Here is a 15,212-nt window from a genome sequence, read left to right as displayed (position 1 = left end):
GAGAGCAGATGTGAAGTTTGGACTAAAATTTGGAGCAGATTTTGCTGCCTCCGTGCAATTGGAGTCATGAGCTTCCATTGATGGACTGACTACCTTCTCCATTTTTTTTAAAAATGCTTGTATATATGGAGTAAAAATATTAATTCAGAAATGACTGCAGGCAAACCAGCTTATTTTGTAATATCCTCCATAGAAAGGGTTATAATAAACTTCAGCTGCCAGTTGAGTCAGTATATTTGCAGTCTGCAGCTACCTTTGCTGACAGCCCCTTCCTGCCACACCAATATCAGCCCTGTCTTGCCTTCCCTTTCTCCCTGCACCCAAACCCACTCAGCCCTCCCTCAAGACTTATTGTCTCCCAGACAGGCAATTAATTCTCTTCTTTGCCACCGTCTTCCTTCCTTCCTTCCCTTCTCCTAATTTCCGCCCCCACATCTTCTCGCCTTAATCTCTTCCCTCATATCTGCTCTCCCACACTCCCAGCCTCTCTCTGGAGTGAATTCTCCCTCCGAACTCTCTTTTCACCCCAACCCAGCACACAAAACTTTGCTGTGCCCGTCTCTCCGGTCCTCTTTCGCTCACCTCTGCTCTCCCACCCTTCTGCTCTTCCTGAACCCTCTTTCTTCTATCCTAGTCTGGTTGCCATTGTCTTTCCCTGGAAGAAGTCCTGGTTCTTTTTTTTTTTTTTTTTGCATCACCACAGTGACTCCCTCCCACACTTTTCTTTCCTGTCCCAGACTTCTCACTCCCATTCTTCCTGCCGCATTTGTTTCCCTTCTCCACATCCCCAACTTATCCCCCCCCCCACATCTTCCTCCTTTCCTTTGTTTCTTTTTGATGGATTTTCTTTTCTCTTTTCTTTAACAAATTCAATACATCTCTTGATGCCCCTGCTTTCCCTGCCTCCAGAATATACTTTCTTACCTCAGCCCCACCCTCTTGGTCCTGCACTCCAATTGCCACACCCAAGATGCTCCCATTCCCAAATGCCTCCACTTCTTTCAGTGGCTTGCGCGAATTCCTCCTGGGGTCCTCTTGCTCTTCCAGTCTTCTGCTTCCTCAAGCCCCCTCCCCAATCATTCCAAGCGGCTTTTCATCCCCTCTGCCTCCGCCTCTCCAATGTGCCACATTTACTGCATCCTTCCTGATTTCACAAGCCCCCCCCCTCTATCCCCTCCCAGCTCTTCTATGCGGCACAGTTTTCTGCCAGTTCCTTGGTTGCCACGTGTGCATGCAAGGTACCGTATTTCCAGCTCATCACCATGGTGACTGTTAACCCCTTCACATTCGCCGGGGTGCTGCTCTTGTCTTGACATTGTTCTTCCCTTTTCCCTCTCAAAATGGTGTGCCCTAATGGTTCTCTCTTGAATTCTTGCTCCCTTAATTGCTTCCCGATGCAGACTGTGAGTTACAAACAAGCTGGCATGCCAGAAACAGGTGAGAGACCTAGAATCCTGGTTTCTGCCCACCTCCTCTGCTCCTTTCTTTACCCATGCCTTAGGAAGAGTGAGCCAGCCACCTCAGGCAGATTTTGGGTGTTATGGAAGGCTGTAAAGTCTTAGTTTTTGTTTTTTGTTTTTACTTTGTTCTGTGTTTTCAGCCATAGATGGAAAGAGGAAGCTGTGGAGTTTTCTGCCTCGTGTACCAGAATGGTTTCCATGGTCTTAAGGGCAAAGCATCTTGACTTTTCTGTGGCATTGTTAGCTTTTCCACCTCTGGCAGCAAAATGGCACAGGCCAGCTCAGCAAATGCTCTAGGAGCACAGCAGAAGCCTCCCTTATATTGGCTCAGACCATGGATCCATCTAGCTCAATATTAGCAATGCTGACTAGCTGTGGCTCTACTAGGGCTTCCTGCTAGAGTCTTTCCTATCTGGAGCTGCCAGGGGTTGAACTCAAGACCTTCTACAGACTAAGCATGCGCTCTGTCCCAGAGCTACAATTTTCCCATCTTGTTTCGATCTTTCTCACCTCCCACACTTGAAACAGGATTCCTAGCACTTTGAAATGTCTGCTATAATTCCACAACAGTACTTGGAAAAGACATTTTTGTGAACTACTCCCCCTCCCCCGCAAATCTCCCTGCCAGAAATATAATTTTTCCTAGTTCTGCCCTAGGGACTCTTTCAACCATCTCTACCTTGTTCCCTCTACTCAGTGATTTGGGCCACTATCTCAGCTCTGGAACATGTCAAGCAAGTGCCTCCAAATGCATAGATGATGCCCAACTCCCATGCAGTTAGAACATGTCCTGACATTGCTTACATGTAATTAGGTGACAATGTGCAGGCAGAGTGATTCTTGCTTTGGTCTCTTTGCTGTCAGCCTCTCTACAGCAGTGGTTCCAAACCCTGGGTCTCCAGATGTTCTTGGACTAAAACTCCCAGAAGCCTTTACCACTAGCTGTACTGGCCAGGACTTCTGGGAATTGTAGTCCAAGAACATCTGGGGACCCAAGTTTGGGAACCACTGGTCTAAAGTCTACCTTGCAGTGGACTCCACATAAATGTAACAAGTTATACAGTATTTTTGTTTGAAATAAAGTTTATTGAAGTCTTATTTACATTATAATACAGAGTAAATAATGGATCTTTTTGGCCCAGTCCCTCTTCTGAAGCAAGAAAAGGGCTGGACTTGGGACATTTTATTAATCATAATAGTAATCATTAATAATAATAATAACAATTTTCTTGCAATTAATTAAAAAAACCCAGTTTCCTTTGTTGGTTAATTAAACCCCTCCCCCTCCCCATAGTTCCCCTTGTCCCCTAACCCCATTCACCCCAAAATTCTAGGATGTAGACTAAGAAAATAGAATCAGTGCCCCCTCCATGAACCAGCACCACAGCTCCACTTCCATAATTGCAGGCCCTGCCCTCCCTTCCTTACACTTTGCTTTTCTCACAGTGTCAAGCTCCTCCTTCCCTACAAAAGTTACTATTTCCTGCCATAGAGAATAAAATCCTCAGCTGCTACAATAACCTGTGTGCGTGTGAGAGTGCAAATTTAACTCTTGTAGCACCACCAAAACATCCCCACTCCCTCTCCCCTGGTTTGATGGAGATTTTAAAAAAAGATTTAACTGTTTAAAAATGTAAAATTTTGCCCTTAGGTATGCCCCCCTACATATCTACTCCAGACACTTCTGACTTCAGTGCTCACAAAATGGCCCTTTTCCATTTCATTTAATCTCTGTCTATATAAATGTACAAAATGGCTTTTAGCCCATCAAAGACTTTTTCCAAACTCAAAGGGAGTTTGCCTCCTACTTTTAAAAGGTCCTAAATGCTTTCACTACTCAAATGCATGACAAAAGAGGTGCCATTTTCCCCCGCCATTTTACAGGCCTCCTGCACCATGGAGGATGGAAGTCCAACAGGCTTGGCTATTTTGACCCCTGGAAGTCTAGGGAGAGTGAAAGTTTTGCTAGCTGAGTTTTTGTTTCTCATGAGTCTGTGGAAAGCTCAAGAGCCCTGCCTTCCCAAAGCTGGCACAGTTCTGAAGACAGAAAGGGAAATGTTTCTTTCCCTGCTTTCAGCTCCTACCAGTTTCTGCTGGAACTGTGCACGCTATAGAGAACCTCAGATGTGGGCTTCCCACATCAAGACTGAGAGAACTAACAGGCCTTAAGAGATGCGTAGGAGAGAAATTTGCACCAGGAATGTTTTTTTCCCCTCTTGCATATGTCATCTTCCAGACACCATTGAACTGCAGTTCCCATCATTCTTCCCATTGGCAATGACAGAGAGGACTGATAGAAGCTGGATTTTAATAACATCTGGAAGTCCACTCCTCCTTCACTCCTGTTCTCATGTTGCTCCTTCCATGGAAGACCATCCCAAGACATTATGCTGTGTATGTGAATGAGCCCTCCAAAAGCAAACATCATGTGCTTTTCCAGTGGAGTTGCTACACACATTAAAGGGTGAGTCAACAGTCAAAGAATACTCAAGGGATGTATGGGGGAAATTGCACTATATGTACCCTGAAGAATGCAGAGGGGACTCTGCAATAAGAAGTGCAAATCACTTCATCTTGATCACCTCAGCACAAAATGTGTATGGAACAGATGCCTAGAAGTGGAAAAACAGTTGCCAGAATTTTTAAAGGACAGGCTCCAGTGTCTTTTAGGTGCTGCATGACAATCAGAGATGCATCACACGATTTTCACCCCATAGCTGCCTCCCTATACCTGCAATTCGTTCCCATATTGGAATTTTGGCTCTCAAGCAGCAGTTAAAAGACACAAGAGGCAGCTGCAGGCAAAGGACAGAAACTTAGGAATGTACATGGGGAGAAGGGAACCATCTCTTTTCAGCCACCTAGCATGCGGCTCGCCATGTAGTCATCCATTTACAATCTTCTTGGTCTTGTGTCTACACTAGCAGTCTTCTCTCTCCCACCCCCCCCAGGCCATAATCCTGTGGACATTTATTGTTTTACACCTAGTGGACTTACCTCCAAGTAAACATGCTTTGGTTTCTACTACTATTGTTCTTAGCACAATTTGATCCCGTGGTCAAACTGCCCATGTATCAATTTTAGTTTTGGCATTGATCTGTGTTCTATGTATTTTCTTGATCATATGCTTGGGAATTTTCAAAATCCCCATATTTTATTTTATTTTAAATGGAACATTCTGAAAGAGGTCTTTTAAAGGGCCACTCTTTGGGAGGAAATGCAGAGGGAAACACTTAACATACTAACTAGGGCTGCAGTGCTGAATCAGTTAATTGATTAAAATATTTTGATATTCTAAAACACTGCCTTTGATTGATATCATATAAAAACACAGAATGCATGCTTATTCCATTTAGAATGTTTTTCCTGTATTCATATTTATGTAGATTTGATTAACTGATTGACTAACAGTGCAATCCTACAGATGCCTGCTCAGAAACAAGTCCCATTGATTTCAATTGATATGGAGATTACAACTAAACCCACTTATTGGGTAGGAAATCCTAGAGAATTTAGTGGGACTTCTTCTGAGTAAACATGCACAGTAATGAGTGCTAAAGTTACTTTAATCTCATGACAGTCCAACGCATAACCTGATCTCCTAGTTTTTACTTCCTCTTCACCTGTACTCTTTCAAGGATGTAAACAATGACAAAACAAGGGAAGCACCATCAGCATCCTTCACCTGAGCTTCCCTCTTCTTCTGGGTAGTTATCTGGATTGGACCCAAAGGGAGAGAACAGGCAACAGGAGCAATATCAAGAAGGTAGATCCATTCAGAGAGCAGGCACTGAGGTTACCTTCCCCCAAAGGACCCACATACTATATCTTAAACTAATTACTCCATAAACAATGCTTAGCAACATTCGTTTGCCCTACAGAGATTAAAGATTAAAATAGCTTTTACTTTCTTTATCATGGTCCTGCCATCAAAGTCAGTTTTCAAAGGGGAACAGAAGTGGTGGTTGCCTGTCATGGATTACGATAGACCTTTTAGCTCGACGAGGTCCAAGAGGACTAGAAACATGTTTGTTTGTTTTTGAAAGAAAGATTGATTTGTAGGAATGCCATAGTGCTTCAGTAAGACCCACAGCACTCTATAGAAGAAAATTCTGTTTTATAATTTCTGTGGGGACTTCTAGTTCAAGATGCCTCATCTATGATTTTCATTATGCAAGTACAGTATGTAGCTCTCTGAAAGGACTCCTCTTTAAAAACACGAGCATTCTTTTACAGTAGGTGATAATCTGTTTACCTTTTCTTGCTTTAAAGAGGAAACAGATGGTGATGGTGACCGTGACAGTAGTGGTGGTGGTGGTAGAGTGATGGCAAACGGCAATGTTGCAGCAAGAGTGTTTGATGAAGATAAAGGAAAATCACACATACACACACATACAAAACTGGTCTGCTTCTGGGTTCCACTCTGCAAAGCAATGCATGAAGGTGAACTTAGCTGCAGCTGGCACTGACTCAGCAGAGAGTGGAGAGACATGCGGAAAAAGAAAATCAGAACTTTTTTTTTTTGGTTGAAAGCTGATTCAGCAGTATCTTTTCTTTTCATCCCTTTTCATAGCCCCGGCATGAGAGCAATTGCAGGCATCTGCTCATCCTTCAAAAGTCCTTCCTGCCTTCTCTCCCCCTTCATTTTCTACTGCCTCCGCATAAGATATTCCACACAGTGATAGACGGTTTCCAGCAAACCAGGGGGGATTCTGATGCAATGAGTACCAATCCAGCAAGCCTCAAATTGAGAAAAAGAATAGGGGGCCGAGGCATGGGGCTCTTTCCCCATCATCACTTTCATTAAGAGGCTATATAGGTTGCAAGGACAATGCAATCCACTTCTGTTTAACCCTTGAATATGTCCTCACCCGAACAGCAGTGCCAGGCTTTAATTATTACTTAGAATAAAAGAGAGAGAGAAAATCCCCCCTTTATTTGATTTGCTAGTACAGGAAAAAAAAGAGGATGTGGGTGGGAGAATATCAATTAGGTAACAAAGTCCTGCCATTTGCTCTGGCTGAAATGAGAAGTGGGAAAAGAGATACTGTTGCTGTTCTTCATCTTGATTATTAATAATAATAATAACTTGTGAGGCTAAAATAATGTGAGTGTATTCTGGAAACAAGCCATATCCACTCAGCCCCCTTTCAATATCGCATCCCCTTCTGTGCCCATGATATATCCACTGTGTATAATTTACAACTGTTTACCTTTTATTCCTCTTCTTTTTTTCCCTATATTCTCTCTGTCCAGTTTCCCTATTGATATTTTTTGGGGGGTTGCATATTTCTCAAAATCTCCTTCATCTTTCTGTTTTAAATCCTTGTGTGAACAACAGAATATCTATATAAAAAACTGGAATTGTAAAGGAGTCGTTGAGTAATGTAGAGAGGGGTGGGCAGGCCAGGATTCGAAAGGAAATGGTTTCTCAGAAAAGAAAAACAGAAATAAATGTCTACATTTGAAACAAAGAACTGTTAAAAGAAATTCAGTGAGATCAGGGTTGGGAGGGAGAAAAGGAAGAAGGAGGGGGGGAAAGAAAACCAGAAAATTGTGCATCCTGAATCCTTACAGCAGTGTGGACTAACAATAAAATAATGCCGAAAGCACAAGAAGATGATGTTGCAAATTACAAACAATGGGGAAACAGACAAATGAAAAACAAGTGATTTTTTTAATGAGAGGGAGGATAGGGAAGGAGGAAAAAAAGAGAGGTAAAGTTGAGAAGAAACTGCAGCAGAATGAGCAAGTCTTTGAAAAGTTTTGAAACAAAGGAAACAAAGAGTGAGAAAGATATGACTGGGGAAGAAAAGAAAAGAAAGAGGGAGTCAAAATCTGCTCCTCAGTGTAACAGGCTTTGTAGCTGGATCATTTCCTTTCTCTGTCTCTCCTCCCCTCCTTTCTCCCTGTTTTAGTCTTAGCCTTGAAGACCCCAAATGGCATCATCACTAGAGGAAGCATGCTTGAAACAGAGTTTTGAGTCTCTTAAGAGTTTCCATTGGTGCCACATGACGGCTGTGACACGGGCTGGTGGACAACTTAATGGTGGGGCAGGAATATTTGAGGCATTGACGGCTGGAAGACATAAGTTATTTCCTCACCCCTCTGTAAATAGGTTTTAGTTGTCTCTTTCACTTGCGGGGGCACAAATAAAAATGTCTCTTCAAATAGTACAGTGGATTTCTCTCCACATCTTGTAGAAAACAAAGAAGGTGGTTGAGACAGGATGTAGAGGCAGTAAAAGGCAGATGGTGTGAGGCTTTGGGAGCAATTTCAGATGTTAGGTCATTTTCTTATATCGCCAGAACAAAAACATGATAATTTCCTGGCAAGAAGCAGCCGTATTTTAGCCACCCCAGGGTGGTGCAGCCCTTAGTGTTTTGGGGCTTTATTGGAAACTCTCAGGCGATAACAGAAAACATACAGAAAATGTCAGAATTGGTCATTTGTGATTTTTTAAAAAAATGGTGGTCTAATCATTTCCTGTCAGGGACATCTGGACACAGAAAAAATGTCAAGGGAACAGTTTCATGCTAGAATTTGATTAAAAGATTGAGATACTGATAGGAATAAACTGAAGAAACCCTTTCTGACAGAGCAGGTGTCTTGAGACAAATGAACACAGAAACAGTCTATGAGCTATAACACAAACTAGAACGATGAAAAACAAAATGGAGACTAAGATGCTTCATTTTACTGGGCATTTTTTGTTAGATCAAGATGATAGCCTAATATTTCCTGTCATTGCCCAAGAAACTGTTTTTAGATAATTGTTTTCAAGTGAATTCACCTGACAAATTATGGCCTTCTTCTGGGAGTGGTAAGAGGATGTCATTTACAGTGAGAAAACAATGACAATATTAAACTCATTATTTTCTGTCAAGGTTATTATTCTTTCATTGTTTGGACAATGAAGATGATGTTGGCAAGAAAACATCTCATTGTCAAGAATGTTTGGAAAAAAAATGGCTGCAGGGCTCCTTCCTTTTAAGATCTGAATGGTGCAGATGCTTTTTGAACCTACTTCCTGTCAAAGCTTCTTTGGGGAGAAGGTTGAGAGGAACATGCTAGATGAGCCACTTCCTTCTAGGGTTTCCAACCCCCTGAGTGAAAGGAGAGGTATTCTGAGGCAGCGTAAATGAATTGGGAATTTCCCCTGCTGGCTGGAAGATGAGCAGGGCACATGTGATTGAATACTTGAGGTGGGATTTCCCATTTGGTGGCAAGGTTTCCCAGTGGAGACAAGGAATTTAGGACTGCTTCCAAGCAGGAGCCTGGAGGGAGGGGCATCACCAATCTTAGAAGTTGCTTGAATAATTCCCACCAGCGGAAGAGAGAAAGACAGAGAAAGAGGGAGTGGGAAAAGGGAGATGTCTCTAGCAGAGCAGGTGGTAAGGAGCCTTCAGAGAGGGAAAGATGATCCCCACTGGTAAAGGAGTCTCCTAGGCAGGTACGGACCGGAGAGTATAGTCTGCAAGCAAAGGCTGGCCTTTTGGTCCAGCATGTTCTCTGGCTCGTCTAGCAAGGCGAGGTGGATATGTGCATATGTTCAGGGTACTTGATGGCTGGTGGGTAGTTCTGAGTCATCTGGATGGAAACATCGCTGGAAATGTCAGAGGGGCTGCGTCCACGGTGCCACACCTCGGGGTGCAAGAACTGGCCCGAGTAGTCAGAACAGTCGCTCAGGCGTGGGCGGTAGAAGGCTGGGTGTGGGCGGTACATTTCCTCTTCCGCGTAGCGTTTGGTGAAAAGGTAGACAGACATCACGCCTGCACCCTGCAAACAGTGACGGAGAGAGGGATTAGCATTATGAAAGGCTCCCTACATGCAACAGCTGTTTTTCACAAATGACAGCGCTAGGTGGTGTCCCACCAAGTATTAATGATTCCTGCCAAGGAGACTTCCACATTACAAACGCTAGTTTCAGATGGAGTTATCTGTTAACGTTAAATGCCACAGACACAATCTGTATGAGAGTTAGCTGAAACCTAAAGCATTTTTAAAATTTTGTTGAAACATCACAGGTGGGATATGGGTGTGTCAATTTGTCTTTCTGTGTGCAGGATGAACAAGGTGTCCTGTACATTCTTTCCGGGGCTAACTACAATATGCAGGCCACATCCATTATCTGTTATAATTTGATTTATTTATCTATTTTAAAAATATGCTTACACGCTTCATTTCTCCTGAAAAGAACTTTTTATTCATATCAATATAGCATGTTCATGCAGTGTACTATTATGCATTGGTGATATGGTAGTTAATGGATTTAATTTTCTTTTCTTCAAGAAAATTACAAAAAATAATTTTCTCAAAAAGAAAGTTAAATCCATGAACTACCATATCACCAGTGCGTAATGGCACACTGCACGAACATGCAATATGGATTTCCATGTGTAAATTTGAATGTTATACTTTTCCTAAACCTAGTTCTGCTTCACATGTAAGTTTTAGTTCTGCTTGCAACAATAACTGAACATGTTTTACAACCATAATAATAAACATGTGCTCTGAGGTCAATTCTGATTTATGGTGACCCTTTCCAGGGCTTTCCAGATAGAGAATACTCAGATGTGGTTCACCATACCCTTCTTCTGGGGCAATCCTGGGATTCTGCAGCTTGCCCAAGGCTACAAAGGTTGGCAATACTTACAGGAGGCACAGTGGGGACTTGAATTCCCGACCTCTGGCTCTGCAGCCAGGTACCCAAGCCACTGAGCTATTCAGCCAGCTTTTTATAATTCTAGATCACCACATATGTTTATATTTGTGTTCAAGACAAGGTTGAAAATTAGCAAACTTACATAGACATTTTGTCATGTTTATTTCAATTTTATCTTTCACGCTATGCATATTACTTTTCTAACTGTGGATGCTGAACAATGACCTCCCTATTCTAGAATATCACACGTAACATTTTTATTGTGTAAAAAGCAAATTTGCATCTAGTCAAAAGGAGAACATGAAAGGAAGTCACACCCAACAGTTGAACTATCAAAAAAAGAGACATAACAGGATATAGGATATATATAGTATCCGAAAAAGTTAAACAAACAGACTACAAAATAGAAAAAAAACACATTTTGTAACAGCAAAATTAAAAACAAACAGCCTAATGGCCACTTTAAGACAAATATATATAAATATATATACGTATATGAATCCCATCATACGAAACAATACCCACTAATGGCTACATGGGTAAACAAACATGGATCACTTAGTATATAACAAACAACCAAACATGTTCCCAACATAATTTATGTTCTTCAGCAGTCTAATAAAGACTTAATATACCCAATTCTGATATACAGTAACATGTAAGGGACAATACCCTGCCTTTCAGCCCAATTTGCCAAATGTAATACACCAACACTCAGTGGTGTCACCTGCAAAATAAATAAAAATTAATTATTAAGAATTATTAAAAGCTGTGAAAATATGCAAACTTTCAAAACAAACTCACTGCTTAAAAATAGAGCAATATTCTTAACTAGGCTGTTAGGCTGTTTGTTTCAAATTTTGTAGTTGTATGTTACATGAATTTGTCATTTTTTAATCTGTCAAAAATGCTGTATACCCCAACGTAAGTCTTTAGATAACACGCAGTCCAATTTATATGTTTAAATTATATGCAGTATACCAGCGGTCCCCAACCTTGGACCTCCAGATGTTCTTGGACTACAACACCCAGAAGCCTTCACCCCTACCTTTGCTGGCCAGGATCTCTGGGAGTTGAAGTCCTAGAACATCTGGAGGCCCAAGGTCAGGGACCACTGCTGTATACCACAACTTATGTGTTGTGTGTTTCTTTGGAAATGTATATCCAATCTTTACAACCATTTATCCACTAAAAGCAAAAGCAAGTGTTGGCAGAATCTTGAACAAGACTGCAGAACATGTGACCCCCATTCTCAGCTGCAGTAGTACTACAACTCCCATCACCCATCACTACAGGTTCTGCTGTGGTTCAGTCTGATGGAAGGTGCACTCCGGCAAGATCTCCAGGGCCACAAACTCCCTCCCTCCCTTTGGTGTTAAAAAGCACTCTCATACTGGAGTACCCTCAGTCAGTTCCAGCTCTTATAATATTTCTCCTATTTCCTCCTGACCGGGTACCTTTTTCATACCCTCAATAGGGGGGGGGGGTGTTACTCACTACTGCACAAGAGAAAGAGATTGTGTTGCACTGTGCATGGTTACAGATATATCTAGCTTCCAGTGCTTGTTCACTGGGAAGGAAGGAAAGAGAAAAAATATAGCATACATACCACCTCTTTAAAATACCATTACATTGTCCTAACATTTTATGGGGACCTCTGAGCCAAACTAAGATATGAGATATCTGTGGAAAGGGATCCATTACATTTGTTTTCAAGATCAAAGCATGTGTGTGTTGATCTCTGAGATCAAACCAAAATGGCTGGCTGGCTGTCCCTTTGAAGAAGCTGCTTAATTAGAAACTTCCACTCTGCTCTCCTTTGGAGGTCAGAGCAGGGGAAAACTCTTTTTGATTGTTGCTAACTTATCAGTGATGCTGTGAAAGGGTATTTTTTAATCACTCTATCAAAGATCGTTGTTTTACTGTATCAGTTAGCAACCATTAAAAAAGAAATGCAAAACTTCTTCTCCCTTCCCCTCCAAAGGTGAGTGGCAAGGATGATGTAAAGAGAAACCTTCTCATTTCTCAAGACTTTGTTGTTGTTGTTTAGTCGTTAAGTCATGTCTGACTCTTCATGACCCCATGGACCAGAGTGTGCCAGGCCCTATCTTCAGAAATGGAGAACTTTTATTTTATATCATCCTTACCATGCACATTTGGAGGGCAACTTTAGCATTTCGTTTTAGTGTTTGCCAGCTGACCAAGCAAATCACAGCGTATGACAGGACTTTAAAAAAACCATTCAAAGCATCGCTGATAGTCAGCAACAATCAAAAAGTAATGAAAAATAACTTCCCTCCCCTGCCCTCTAAAAGGTGAGCCAAATGGAAGTCTCCCATACAGTGGCTTCTCCAATGGGACACGCTCAATAATCTTCAGAAATCTTTCCTTTTAAAGGGAAAGAAGATCTTGATCATGCTAAATATGGTGTGATGTGGTTCCTTGACCAGAAACCATCTGATCCTTGTACGTGGATGTAAGGATCACACCATGCACCTCTATGCAACTTTAAGTGACTTTGTTTAGCCCAATCCTGCCTGTTCCAGTTTGGCCTCTAGCCAAGCCAATAAATTCCTCCTCAAAGCCCTTGTTTGGTCTGTAAGGGAAACCATGCAGCCACCAATCCATTATTATTTGTTAGTGAACTTTCCACCATAGTTTATCCCTGTGTCTTGTGTTATCGTTGGTTTCAAATGAAATAGAGTCAGGCCAGAGCAAGGATATACAGTCATGCCCCGCTGGACGATTACCCCGCTCTACGACAAACCCGCTTTATGTTGACATTTTTGCGATTGCTTTTGCGATCGCAAAATGTTTTAAATGGTTTTTTTTGCTGTGCGATGATCGGTTCCCTGCTTCGGGAACCGATTTTCGCTTTACGATGATCAGCAAACAGCTGATTGTCGGGTTTCAAAATGGCCACCAGCTGAAGAAAATGGCCCCCCGCTGTTTTCTAGGACAGATTCCTCACTTTACAGGCAACGAAAATGGAGGATCTCTGCTGGACGAGCTGGTATTCAGCCCATTGGAAGGCACTGAATGATTTTCAATGCATTTCAATGGGTTTTTTTATTTCGTTTGACGTTTTCGCTCTACAGCGATTTTGCTGGAATGAATTAACGTCATCAAGCGAGGCACCACTGTATACCGTTTCAAAACAACTAGTCTCCCAGGTCTTCCAGTTCACATGGCTTAATGGCTATGCTGGCTAAGGAAGTTCCAAGAGCTATAGAACAAAAAGTAGCTTTTTCATACTCAGATCAAAGCCAGCTTACGCACCATAATTTCTTGCTAGCAAAGTCCAGGGGTGCATGTTGATCTTTAGGTAGTCAAAACTGCAAAAAGGAGGCACATGCAAAAAAGATATAGACTTAAATGTTCAAAAGTCACTTTGCTGGGCTACAACTTCCAGCATCCTCCAGACAGCACAGCAACCCTCCTCCATCTTAAAATGGGGAAGAATGGATCCAGAGCAGCTGAGGACTTAGTAGTTTGATACCCTGAAAACTCTGAGTCAGCTAGAGAAGAAAATATGGATGGGGTGGGGTGGAGTGAAAGACAAAGAAAGGAATTTGCTGTTTAGAAGTGGATGGTGGACATAATGGTGTGGTTGTATCTGACCAGGAGGTTTCAGAACACCATTGACTAACTGATAGGCAGGCAAGAGAGGCTAGCTGAGGACTTCACTAGATGTGATGCTAACTGATTTTGTAGAAGTGCACATTTAAGAAGAAAATATTGTCTGTTTATTCTAACATGACCTTGTGTTAATTCATTTTGTTCTTGCTTCTGTCCTACTGGGGGCTGGATAGGGAAGCTTTAAACCAGAAGGCTGTGTTGCATACAAATCAGTCTCCCAGGTTCTTCAGCCAATGCGTCTGCACCTCTTTCCCCATTTATTTTCCCTCGAATGTTCCCCTGTAAGTATCTGTGCTTCTCATTTCTCAAAGACAAGCATCCCCTCAGTGACGGCCTACCTGATTGGGATTTTTAAATGGATTGTTATGCCATGCTGCTTTCAGTATTGCTTTTTAAAAACCATTGCTCAGAGTGGTATTTGTTCGAAACTTTTCAGTAATTGTATTTATTTATTTATTTATTTATTTATTTATTTATTTATTTATTTATTTATTTATTTATTTATTTATTTATTTATTTGTTTGTTTGTTTGTTTGTTTGTTTGTTTATTTATTTATTTATTTATTTATTTATTTATTTATTCCATTTATACCCCGCCTATCTGGTCAATTGTATACTTATTGCTTTTAGCTTTAAATGTTATCTTTAATGTCTTTATTGGGTCAACTGAAAAATAAGCCCAGCCTTGTTTGCATGTCAGATGGCTTAGGCACACATCACTGAAAGATTTGTTTACCAGGAGGGACAACATTGTAGGAGAAAGAAGTACATATTGCCTTATCATGAAGAGAGAAGACAAGGATCACAGAGAGGATAAAGAAGAGAGTGTAAGAAGGGCAATTTCATTCTGTCTTCCTTTGCTGTACGTTTTCTTTCTTGCCCAGGACAGAAATGAGCAAAAGCAGCTGATATTATTGTCAGAATAGATCATTTCCTGCTTCCACATTGAGAAGCTATTTTTAGATGCCTCCCCAGAATGGGATAGCTGCCATAGACATTTGTGGAGAAACTCAGGATATCAATGTAGCCAAAACTGAATGTCAATATGTCTATCCCACACCCTACAAGGGGGAAAAACAGAATCAAATGAGAAGAATAATTTTTTTTTCCTTTTCATTCAATTCTTATTCAAGGAAAAATATTAAAACAACCAGTCCTGCTAATGATAATTCCAAAGCAAAATGCAGTTGATTGCCCCCATGTTGGCGGGGATTGTGTGGGTTGTGTGTACACGGACAAGCCTGTGACCAGAGCAGGGAGATGCCTCAGCCCTACATAGAGGTCCCACTTACTACAGCAGCCCTCGTGATGGCTGGCAAACAACAGTGCAAACGGCTAGACATGGAGCTGTTTTGGCCTTCTGGGGCTCTGTGCCCTTGAAGGCCAACCTGGGCATTCCATAGTCTGAAGAGCGAGCCAAAGGGGGGGGGTGTCGTCTTCTCTCTTGT

General features: G+C 41.8%; 1 protein-coding gene across 1 annotated transcript in view; it reads right to left on the bottom strand.

Annotated features, from left to right (window-relative positions):
- Window positions 1-2,525: 2,525 nt before the first annotated feature.
- CACNG7 (calcium voltage-gated channel auxiliary subunit gamma 7) overlaps window positions 2,526-15,212 on the bottom strand; it is a 53,149-nt gene continuing 40,462 nt past the window's right edge. Inside the window, exon 6 of the mRNA XM_020792856.3 lies at window positions 2,526-9,239. Within this exon, the coding sequence (XP_020648515.1) occupies window positions 8,982-9,239 (258 nt within the window). The 3' untranslated portion in view covers window positions 2,526-8,981. The remainder of the gene's footprint in view (window positions 9,240-15,212) is intronic.

The sequence above is a fragment of the Pogona vitticeps genome, chromosome 6 (assembly GCF_051106095.1).
Source record: "Pogona vitticeps strain Pit_001003342236 chromosome 6, PviZW2.1, whole genome shotgun sequence".
NCBI classification, from domain to species: Eukaryota; Metazoa; Chordata; class Lepidosauria; order Squamata; family Agamidae; genus Pogona; species Pogona vitticeps.
The sequence above is the reverse complement of the archived record's forward strand: the minus strand, read 5'-3'. Positions and strand labels throughout refer to the sequence as shown.